Source organism: Electrona antarctica, assembly GCF_951216825.1.
Source record: "Electrona antarctica genome assembly, chromosome: 13".
Classification (NCBI taxonomy): Eukaryota; Metazoa; Chordata; class Actinopteri; order Myctophiformes; family Myctophidae; genus Electrona; species Electrona antarctica.
Window position 1 is genome coordinate 33,951,464 of NC_136794.1, and position 12,500 is coordinate 33,963,963.

Consider the following 12,500-nt stretch of genomic DNA (forward strand, 5'->3'; position numbering starts at 1 on the left):
CCTTCTTCAGCGATCCTGGACATGTTATGCACATGTATTGAAACTTATTTAAGTAAAACATTTGAGTACTTTTTCCACCACTGAAGAGAAAAGAGCTTCAATTCCAGTGCAGATTCCTTGGGGCTCGGTTGAAAATAGCTGAAGTCATCCTTTAAGAACATTACTTGAGTAAATGTACTTAGTTACTGTCCACCTTTTCATGTGTGAAAGCAGTCCTCAGTGACCTATGCTATATGTGTTATGCTATGGTTTTCTGAACCCAAACACTACGCTGTGTGTGCGTGTGTGTGTTTGTGTGTGTGTGTGTGTGTGTGTGTGTGTGTGTGTGTGTGTGTGTGTGTGTGTGTGTGTGTGTGTGTGTGTGTGTGTGTGTGTGTGTGTGTGTGTGTGTGTGTGTGTGTGCGTGTGTGTGTGTGTGCGCGTGTGTGCGTGCGTGCGTGCGTGCGCGTGCATGTACATATGTGTGTCATTATGACATTTGTATGCATGTCTTCATATCCGGCCAGTTTGTGTGTGTGGTAAAAGTGCTAATGTGTTTGGCCATTTGTGACTAAATTTGACTGAGAGACTGCCATTGGATTTTTTGGAATTTTTCATGTCCTATGAAAGCAGGGAATCATAGCTTCAAATGGACATATTGATTGTTCAGTTTGACCCACCAGTTTTGGAGATTTTTGATTGATTGATTGAAGAATTTATTAACAGTTTGCAGAATTACAGTACATTTCAAGCACAAACTCAATACAAAGGCTGTTAACTGTGAGTGGACGACCCAATTAAGCATTACACTTGTTTCCAATAGGGTCCACCATGTTCAAATCATCAAAACATTTAGAGACGTACAAATAGACACTTCTATAGACAGAACAGGAATTCATCATAAAGGAGGTAAAAAGGGAAAAGAAACATATACAGTGAGGGAAAAAAGGGGTGGGCGGTGGGGGGGATTCACGTTCAGCTCCGTTAATTTGTTTGTTTTCCTTGGAGGAGCTGCGTTGGGTCCCCAAGTCGGCTCCGTGGCCGTACCTTGAGTTGGCTGTGTGGCCGTGACCGTCTCTTGTGTTGTCCTTGCGATGGGTCCCCAAGTCGGCTCAGTGGCCATACCTTGAGTTGGCTGTGTGGCCGCGACCGTCTCTTGTGTTGACCTTGCATTCGTGTTTGAGGGATTCCGATTTTACAGGGGCCAGTTTCGAATTGCAGCCGTCCGTAGGTGCCCTTTGAGAGCGGTTTTGAAAGAGTCAAGGGATTCGCATGTCTTAATGACAGTTGGTAGGGCGTTCCACATTTTGGTGGCATAGGAGCGAAAAGAATTTAGTCCCTTGTTTGTGCCGAATCTGGGTTGTACATGGTTCGTTGCACTCCCTCTGGTGTTGTGGGTGTGGACTTCGTTAACATTAAGGAAGTATCTAGACAGGTACATGGGTATCTTGGTGGTGTATCGAATCTTGTGGACCAGACCCATTGCAAGATGCTGTACTCTGTCGTCGACCCTAAGCCATTCCAGCCTGTCGAAGTGGGCAGGGGTGAGGTGGGTTCGGGGGGCTAGGTCAAGTAGGAGCCTGACCAGTTTGTTTTGGGAAGTCTGGAGCCTGGTTTTAAGGGCCTTTGAGGTGCTGTGGTACCAGGAGGTGCATGCATAGTCAAAGAAACCCTGTACAAGGGCTCCTGTTAGGGTCTTCAAGGTGTTTTTGTTGACCAGTGAGGAGATCCTGTAAAGGAATCTTGTTCTATGGTTGACCTTTTTGATTACGTTGGTGGCCATTTTATCACCGGAAAGATTAGCCTCCAGGATGGAACCTAGGTAGGTAATTTCATCTTTACGTGTGATAACATTGTCACCCACTCTAACCAAGAAGCCATTTGCCTTGCTGAGATTACTATTAGAGCCAAAGAGAATGGATTCAGTTTTTCCCAGGTGTAAAGATAGTTTGTTATCAGCGAGCCAGGTGCAGATTCTACCGAGTTCAGAGCTGAGGGCCTTTTCAACCTGCAGATATGGCTTATAGAGTAATGTCTTGCAGAAAACAACAAGTTGAGAAAACAGGCTTGAAAGGTTCACTTTTGTGGTCTCTAACATTACACCTAGCTACATGTTTGGGCATTTATTTCATATTTACATGCCGATTTCAGCTCTGACACTTATTTCAGACATGCTCTAGTATGTGAAGAGTCTGCCTGTGCTATTAACTCATTTAAAAAAATAAAAGTTTTTCTCCTCTGGTGAAAAGCTGTAATGTGCGCGATGGCAGTCTCTCAGTCAAATCTGGTCACATTTGTCTGCATGTCTGCACACACGTGTGCGCGCGTGACTGTGTGAAAAGTGCTAATGTGTTAGTCCATTTGCAAACAGGCATATCTGGCCAAAGTGTGTGTGTCCGTGTTTGCGCTCCTTTGTGCGTACGCACGTACATGCACATTATGTATGTGTCAATTCGTAAATATGCATGCATACACCCATGTGTGTGTATCTGCCCAAAGTGCGCGTGTGCGCGCGCGCGCGTGTGTGTGTGTGTGTGTGTGTGTGTGTGTGTGTGTGTGTGTGTGTGTGTGTGTGTGTGTGTGTGTGTGTGTGTGTGTGTGTGTGCGTGTGCGTGTGTGCACGTGTGTGTGTGTGGGTGTGCGTGCGTGTGCACGTGCACGCAAGAGCGTGAGCAGTAGGATTTCAGGGGGCAGGTGTCACAGCGGTGTCCGGGGCAGAGCAGTTCTAAATCACTGCTCAACTGACATGGTGTCCACGGGTGTCCCTGCATGTGTTACTGCTGGGGGAGCCCCTGCCGGGAGTGGAGGGGGCCCCCTGCCGGGAGCCACAGACACACATCTTCACGGGGGCCACGGTTACTGGGTCACAGAGAGAGACGAACCCCAAACCATAAATCAACATCTTAGCCTCCTACTGTAGGTGTGTGTGTGCGTGTGCGTGTGCGTGTACGCGCGCGCGCGTGTGTGTGCACATGTGGTCGTGTGCGTGTGAGAGAGACAGGCAGACAGACAGGTGGCAGGTGAGCCACAGACAGAGGCCCAGACATCATGGCACGATCCATGCACACATCAAGGCTCTCGCCTTACCCACAATGCCCCTCTCCTTGTGCTTATTCAGCACACGCCATACTTGTGCTTGTCATTTCCACGGGGGTCATCAATATGTCCGTTCACAGACAAATGTGTCCGTACAACCAGCAACACCTTCAATCAATGTTGCTTAAAATTTAGATAGGTATCCTACATAGTTTCAACAATGTACAGATTCAAATTTGATAGCATGTGAGTAGTAAAAGTCAGTAAAAAGGAACACAACTTATAGACATCATCACACAATGACATCAGATCAGATGTCAAAGAGACAAAACATAATTTAGCAAAGAAAGTAAGTAAGTAACTTTCCAGGAAAGCTTAACCCATTCAGGCCCTGATGTCAAAATAAAAAAAAAAAAAATCTAAATCATGACAATTTTCTGAAAGATTTGAGGCACATTTTAACGATTTTTCAAAAATAGCAGACCTACAAGTTCATAGCATCTGCTATTTTTCAATAGCTAAATTATAACATAATGTATGTAACCACTAAAAAGGGTTCCCGCTCAAAATGGGTTAAGTAAAAAATGTGAGTACTTTTCCCACCACAGCCTACTTGTTGAGTGTCAACTCAATTATGCTATGCAGATGACAGCTAAGGAAAATGACCACATGGCCCCTTTTGTCTTAAACCACTGTATCTGGTCACATTTAGTTCCATTTGTATACACTTTCAGAGTTTCAGACCTGCTATGGTCATTCAGGGCTATCTCTTTGTGTTTCCTATCGTCCAATCATTTGGTATGTCCGTGGCAAAAATTACATTTTGACACAAAGCATGGCAATGACCTTGGCTAAGCGATTATTTCAAACGTTTAGCTCGATTGCAATTGATGAATGATTACATAAAAACAATGTATATGGTCACATTGTGAGCTTGTGGATCAGCTAGTTTCAAAACCTTTGCACAACCAAGTACTGTAGGCTTTAATACAGGGCTTAAAGCTGCAATAAGCAATAATATGTAAAAACGAATTAATGACCAGCCAGCAATGGGTAAAACGCTCCCAAAAAATAATTAGTCTCTGTGCCACATGTAGGGGCCGCATAATCTGCATTCAAAGATTTTCCTAGAACCTTTGTCATTGGTCGATTTGCCTGTCTACTTCCTGATTGGTTAGTCATTTCGACCGGATTTTTTATTTATTTTTTACCAATGACAATGCTTCTATAGGAACATCTTTGAATGCAGATTGTGGCCCCTAGATGTGTCACAGAGACTACATCTTTTTAGAGCGTTTTACTTATTGCTGGCTGTCTGAATACAAAAAAAAAACCATTACAATTATGACATATTATTGCTTATAGCTACTTTAAGTTGTTAATCAGATAAATCAATTCAGTCAATCGGAACAATTCAGTGTAGAGTCGTTATACGACATTTCAACAAAACTAAATTTTCAGCCAGCTAAGCAGCCTTCAAATCAGAGCAATGTTCACAGAGTTATGGCCAATTTTAGTGTAAACACTGCTGTAGTCAGTGTTGATTTTAACAGCACATTTTAGTCATATAGGTCCTCATTCACAACGGCGTTTACGCTCATACCGTTACGTAACGTGAGCGGAGCGTGAGCGGACAGGCATTTACGTGGATTCCCACATTACGTGGGAATTCATGAACTTGAACGTGAACTTGACGGTGACGTCGGATGGTCGGAATCTCCGCTAAAAGCTGCGCCAGCTCAGAGGGTCGTGTACTGCTTGCGTAGATTTATTCAGAAGGCTTTAGTCTTCATTCTGAATCAATTAAAATTCCCCAAATCTCAGATAAAATATGTAGGAATGTGTCCAAAACATTGGTCAGCACATAAAAAAATGATAGCTTATATAAAAGCCAAGTATCACTTGTATGCCTAAATGCAAGCATTCTAGAGGCAGGTTAGCCTAGAGTCCCATACAGAAACTGCCCCTTCAAGCCCGACACCTTTTTATTTATTTATTAGGATATTTCTAGCATGCGCGATTGCGCTGCTCACTTGACAGCTTTCTACTCGCAGTGCAACGCGTTGTGAGCTTGTAGATCGGCTCTCGCGGACTCGCGCTGCATGTTAAAAAACAAACTCACAATTATTATAAGAACATACACTTATCTGCATTCTGCACTGTACGAATCCAACGTTGTTTAGTGTAGTAATGCCTGCAGTAGGCCTATTGAAATTGTTTTGTTACGGAGCTCCTTTGAGTCACACTGTCGGTGTGTGTGTGTGTGTGTGTGGACAGTCCAATCTGGGTGAAATTCACATTGGAAAATGAATATAACGGCGAGCCTGGCCCGGACAGAACAGATTATTTCTATGGTTCACAGACATGCCGGTCTGACAGACAGACAGTAGTCACGAGGGCTAATTAGCCCTATAAAAATATAGAAGTCCACATTATTGCATCAGCGCGTGCAATTCGGCCAGTCATAGTTTTAAGCCAGTGCACCTTAATTAATTATAATATGGGGAACTTATAGCTAGGCTGTAGGCTACTATATTGATCTCATCATGAGATCAATCAAGTTTGGTGCCAAATGTCCCGTGAATCATTTTAATATGACGACATCATGAAATGAACCTGCACTTAGATCTGACAAAGAGGAGGCTACCCGCCGTATATGGTTGAAAATTTAAATAGCTATAGGCCTATGCCTACGTGTCCATGATCAGAACAAATCCATTCTCCACATGGCATTCAGACAGATGACAGTGAGATGATATTAATCTATTCCCCGCATGAATCAATGCAGCTCTGATAAAAATATCGGATATATGTTTTACCTCTGCAAAGGTGTGAGTGAGCAATTGTTCAATAGAAAAGAAAAGGCTTTATAATATAATTGCCAAGTATAGGCTAGCTTGCTGCCTTGGTCCCGAACTTAAATAAATAAATGGCCAAGCTGCATTTTATACCGTAAGTCAGCTTGCCATTGCTGTAGCGGTGCGGAGCAGCGTTCACCGTTTTGTAAGCTTGGGAAAATGATTTATATAGTTTAATGGTAGGCTATAGACAATATAAAGAATCACGCACAAATGTAATGGTATATGGATGTAAAAAAAGAGACTGCAGGTGGTGGTCGTCGCTCCGGCGCTTGACATGGTCAGATCATTTTCTTTTAATTTCCTGTCCTTTGATGGATTGAGTGTCAGTTTGTACAGTTTGTACGGTAGGCCTATAGTGGTATACTTTATACAATGGTGCAAAAACTTGTTTGTGGTCCTGTGGAATTATGAAATTAATAGAGGGCTATATTCATGATATATCTGCACAGCATGCACTGACTGACCGCGGCAGTATAGCCTCATTTCTTTCCAGCAATCATTTTTATTTTAATTTGTGAAGCCACTATACTGGAAAATATCATTATTTTGTTGCATTCCGTCAGGAGGACCTCTATTTCGTTTGAGCTGTAAGGCCTATAGTTCTTTTTTGTTTTTTTTACTGCTGTCTGCTGAGTCATGCTTGACGCCTTTTATGGTGTGAAATGGGGCGTGGATCAATGCAAATGAAGTTATCCGGTGATTTTCCGATCATTTGGCACCCGCTCGCATTCACCTGCGTACCTCACAACATACACCTGCGTACCTGTGGTACACACCGCTCTTTGAATTGCACGGCAAAACAACGTAGCGTGATCGGACGGAATTTCCCGCATATGTTTACGCTTCCGTTACGCTTCCGTTACACTCGGCGTATTTCTCCTTTGTGAATGAGGACCATAGTCTTTTGAATACATTTGAATTTAGTCTTAGTCATATTTTAGTCATCGGAATTATTCTGCGGTGGTCTGCTCTATTTTAATATAGGATACAATTTGGGATACCGTGACTTATACAGAGTATTTCTACAGTGTGTGTGTGTGTGTGTGTGTGTGTGTGTGTGTGTGTGCGTGTGCGTGTGCGTGTGCGTGTGTGTATCAGATGTGTGCAGTATAATCCTGTTAACCCCGTAAAGCTCAGGCCATAAAGTGGACTTAAAACGACCCAGGAAGAGGATTCTGGGACGCTTACAAGATTTACCTCCCTGCCCCGTATCACATGACCAGCGGCTTACCTGGAGGGGAGGGGGGGAGGAGAGAGGGGAGGGGAGGGGAGGCGGGGGGGGAGAGGAGAGGAGAGGAGAGGAGAGGAGAGGAGAGGAGAGGAGAGGAGAGGAGAGGAGAGGAGGGAGAGGAGAGGAGAGGAGAGGATGTAATTCGTGCCAGCCAAGTCTATTGACTTAAATGGTTGTTTAAGTCATTAAAGGACAACGTACATTTTTTTTTGTTTTTCAGACATAATTTCCCCCCAAAAAATATGGGCGCCCCTCACTTCACACAAGTGTGATTTTTAAGGGGCGCTAGCCATTTCTATAAACAGATTTTGTCATCACATGTCTCAAGATTGTCCATTGACAATGAAAAGGGAATTCAGGTCAAATGTCCGCTAAATCTTGTCCCCACACGTCTCAATATTTGCCATTCACAATGAACGGAGAAATTCCGCTAAATATGACGTAAATTAAACATCAAAACATTAAACGCCATTGACATTGAAGGGAATATTTACGTCATATGTAAACGAGCTAATCAGCTAACCAATCACATACAACAGGCATTCTGATTGGCCAGTATGAGTTGATTCATGATGATGTATGATGATAAGAGCTGATAATTCCGCTAAATATGACAAATCGGCTAACCAATCACATGTTGGTGGGAGCGCTTGGCCAATAAGGGACCAAAACCCTATTTTACCATTATGTACCTTATGTAGCAATGTCAAATGTCCGCTAACATAAATTGATGTACGATGACAAGAGCGCCCCTCATTTCACACAGGTGTGATTTTTGAGGCGCGCTAGCCCCTCCTATATACAGGTTCAATGTTTGTTTTAAAAACGCCATTGACAATGAAGGGAAAATGTACGTCATTAATAGTTTGTTTTTAGTTCAATGTTTGTTTTAAAACCGCCATTGACAATGAAGAGAAATTAATTAATAGTTTGTTTTGTCCCTAACACAAACATTACATCCCATTAACAATAGAGTTTGTTTTGACACAGTTTGTTTGACATGATCATTACATCACCTAATCATAGCAATAATGATAAGAGCGCCCCTCACTTCACACAGGTGTGATTTTTATTATTAGTGTGGCTGGCCACAGAGCAGCCACACTATTGTTGTTGTCAGTTTATTGTATGTTTCTTGAGTAACTTCTGATGTCATGTATGGGGTTTTACATGTCATCATGATGATGCCACAATAATCTATGGGGTTTAGGCGATTCCATTATTGCATTATGATGATATATTATGACATTTACATCTTCATTTATATAAACCTATGCTCCTTCCACGCACGCACGCACGCACGCACGCACGCACGCACGCACGCACGCACGCACGCACGCACGCACTGTTGAGTACAGTTTAACAGCGGCGATATTTAAAGATGGATTCCTTTTATCTGACGAGACTGTCTGCATAATGCATGATGTCAGCAGAGAGAGAGAGAGAGACACCTTTAATGAGAGAGAGAGAGAGAGAGAGAGATTCTTTGTGCAAGTGGCTTGTGAATTTAACTCATTCCGTGCATTATAGTAACAAGATACGGTCGCTGCTGGTGTTTTTTAATTACCTTTGGAGCATACGCCAAAGTATTTGCGCCTTTGTTCCATGAAAATCCCCCTGAAAATAGTCCCTCAAACTCATTTTCCCAGAAGCCCTTGCAAGCCAGCCAGTGAATAGGCTGATGTCCGGTTACGTCATCATAACGCGTCGCCTTCGCCACGATGTCCGCGACAAAGCCGGATTTTCACTAAAGTAATTAAACAACAGAGAATTAAACACATAAAACAAACAGTGGGTTTAGCGTATTACGCAGGGAAAGACAATGGGATAAAACGCGGGTTTAACAGGTTATGTAGTCAATGTGTTAACGGCGTGTCACTGCAGCGTGTGTGTGTGTGGTCATATATATGTAGGCTATATATTTATGAGGCGACACGTTTTGACTCGACTTGTGGATCTGCTACATTTGATGCTTTTGAATATGAATACATATACAGTTTTGGACATATGAGGTTGCCACCCGACAGAGACGATGTAATAGAAAGCAAATCAATCCTAGGTTGTACACATGGTGCCAACTCTGTGTTTCACTGCGTTGACATATTCCTGCCTAATATGGTACAGTGTGTACAGTATATAGCATGAATGAATGTTCTTATGAATACTGTAGCTGGCACCAGGCTCTGCATACATACCGGGGTACACACATGCATTATTGATGTTCATACTGAACTATTATGGCTGGATGTCACACAGGCACATATTCCTTTTCCTGAAACACCCGCTCAAACCAAACAAGACACTAGTCTGAGGCCTCCTTTTCCACCAAAATAACTTTGGTTCAAGAACTGGTTCTGTTCTCGATTCACGGAACCTTGGGGCTTCCACGGAACCGTCATAGCATGTTATGTAGACAGATCATTACATTCATTATTGATCTGGCATTCGATGGTGTTTATAGTTTCAACGTACGGATATTCTACTGTTTGACGGATGATGTGTTTTTAGTTTACTGTATGAGCCCATAGGTGACTATTTCTATGCATTTGATGTGTTGTTGCTTACTGTAAATCGTTCTGGATTAAGTAAATTGTAAATCTGAATAATAACTGTTTCCAATAGAAGATAATATCTTCTTTTGATACATATACATATACTTATATTTATATCTTTCTCTCTCTGTGTGTGTGTGTGTGTGTGTGTGTGTGTGTGCGTGTGCGTGTGCGTGTGCGTGTGCGTGTGCGTGTGCGTGTGCGTGTGCGTGTGTGTGTGTGTGTGTGTGTGTGTGCGTGTGCGTGTGCGCAGTGTGCAGGCCAGGCTTCTACAAGTCAACGTTGGGGAACATGGAGTGCTCCAAGTGTCCTCCTCACAGCATCATCCACCAGGAGGGGGCGCTGCATTGCGACTGCGAGAAGAACTTCTTCCGCGCCGAGGGAGACCCCGCCTCCATGGCGTGCACCCGTAAGTGAAAGTGGCGAAATTGGACGTCCTCAATGTTTTGGCCATTATCTCTGGAACACAAAGTCCAATGATCTGCTCAGTTCAAAGCTGGTTGGATGCATGACTTTGAGCATGATCTGCTACTTTTGCTATTTTGAATTTGCATTCTGGAAAGTAACAGTTTTGGACCCCCGACCGAGAGGATTTAAGGCTTAGTTGTCCAATTGATTAATTCCCCCTTAATCCTCTTTAATCACTTATTTGGGACGGCTGTATGCTGATCTGTCTGATAAGGAACATAAGATGATTACCACATTCAATAATCACTTTCAAAATTCAATATGACTTTTTTTCCGGTCAGCTGTACTGAACAATAATCCATGAATCTTTGCTTTACCATCTTCACTTCTTAAACCCCAGTTCCCCAATACCAAAGCTGTCTATTTTGTCTCATCCCCCCCCCCCCCCCCCCCCTCTCTCTCTCTCCCCCCTATGTAATTGTCTGATAGCTTAGCTGACGCATTCTCCCACACATAATCACATCATGTCCGATTACGATTCATCCTATTGTCGTTCACAATGGCAGGAAATACAAATTGACACCCACGCTTAAGAAAAAATAAATAAAAATATCCGACAAAAGAGAGCGTGATTAGAAATGCAATCTCTTTGCTGCATGCAGCTATATGTAAGGTGCTTATCGTGGCTTATCGATGGCATCGTGTCTGCGAGGCAGATTGCTGCTGGTGGGGAGGGGACAGATGTTTGGAGTGTAGCTGAGCAGATAAGCAAGACAAGGAGATAGAGGATCATTTGCTATAGAGGTGAAATAGAGGAGTATAGTTGAAGAGTGTGTTTACATTGCGATTCGCCCGTATCGATTGAATACGGTTTCCAATAGAGTGCTGCATGTCCTGATGTCACTCGCTCATCCCCTGGTTCTAAGGGGTTCACGGATGTTTTTCTTTATGGAGAATAACATGGGGTCATCTTAAAATCGTCTCATATGTGTCTCTGTATCGTTTACAGCAGTCAGTCAGTCATATTTGATACAGTCTGTTTCTAGCGAAAATGTAACTAATTCGGCAGCAGTGACACTAGCGTTTTCTCTCAGTCAGTTGATTCTTCATATCCATATGACTGAAACCACTGGGATGATTTGTTTATTTTTTTATGATCTACATAAGATCCCCCTAGGGGGTTATAATACAAAAAAGAGATTACACAAACCTGTGGAATATCGCCCTCTAGCGATATTGAAGTCAGACGTTGGTGCTAGCATATGTACATGTATAATTATATTTATGTGAAATATGACTAAACTAAATCAAAATATACTGTCAAAATCAACATCCGGCCATGTAGGGCAGTGTTGATTTTTGCTGTACATTTTGATGTAGATTATTTTAGTCATTATTAATAATCATTATTCAGTTCAATTGACATTTTTGTCAACTTAACCTACCGTTGATTTTGTCGACTAAAATCTATTTTGGTGGGCCTTGATTTTAAGCCCAAACCGCACCAATGCAACTCCTTGCACAAAACAATTTGAAGGACACCAATGCAACTGCTATTGAGGATAATGGTTTCATGCAACTACTCGCAAACGTTTGGTTGCAAGGAGTTGCTTGCATAGACTTGGTTGCGTGCTGAAAAGCATGCAACCAGAATGCAACCAAGCATAAAATGACTTGTATTTTAGTTCTACTTGATCTGGGGCGGCAGTGGCTCAGGGTTAGAGTGGCTGGTAGAGCAGCCGGATGGGAAGCGCAAGATTCCCAGCTTGATCCCCCAAGTGTCCTTGAGCAAGACTCTGAACCCCTAATTGCTCCCAGGTTGCCACCATTTGGTGTGTGAATGTGGGAAGTGAGGACGCTGGCGTTGACTGTTCGCCGCTTCACCCCCGAATGTAAGAATGAATGGACCATTGTAAAGTGCTTTGATTAAGCACTCGAACATTTTTCATCATAGTTTTAGTCAACAAAATCAACACTGCTGTGTAGGGGACAGCTCACATAGTCCTGTTACCATTTGTATAGCGGTTGTCCGTGTCTGTGACACTGGAGGGGAGTGTGGCAGAGAGCAGCCACTGAACGGCATAAATCATGTCACACATAGGCCCTCATTTATCAATTGAGTGTAAATTCTGCCCCAAATTCGAGTGTAGGATTCGTAGTACACCCACGTCGGGTCGGCATTTACAAAGTGATCGCAGACAGCTGTTTCTTCCTTAATTTCGTTCGGACGTTTATAAATGTGACGGCTGAAATCTATCTGGCACGCCCTATGAAATCAAGCCTCGCCCTCGTTTTTGCGACATGAACAACTGCAGTACGACCTTGGAAACCATAGTTACATGACGAAAAAAGTCAATAAAAAAGTCACCCCCCTCTCATACACACACAGACGCACACACACACACACACACGCACATACGGGCCGTGGCCCAG

General features: G+C 43.1%; 1 protein-coding gene across 1 annotated transcript in view; it reads left to right on the plus strand.

Moving 5' to 3' along the window:
* Window positions 1-12,500, plus strand: part of epha3 (eph receptor A3) — a 165,974-nt gene that overhangs the window by 72,787 nt on the left and 80,687 nt on the right. Inside the window, exon 5 of the mRNA XM_079517759.1 lies at window positions 9,913-10,068. Coding sequence (XP_079373885.1) covers window positions 9,913-10,068 — 156 coding nt within the window. The remainder of the gene's footprint in view (window positions 1-9,912; window positions 10,069-12,500) is intronic.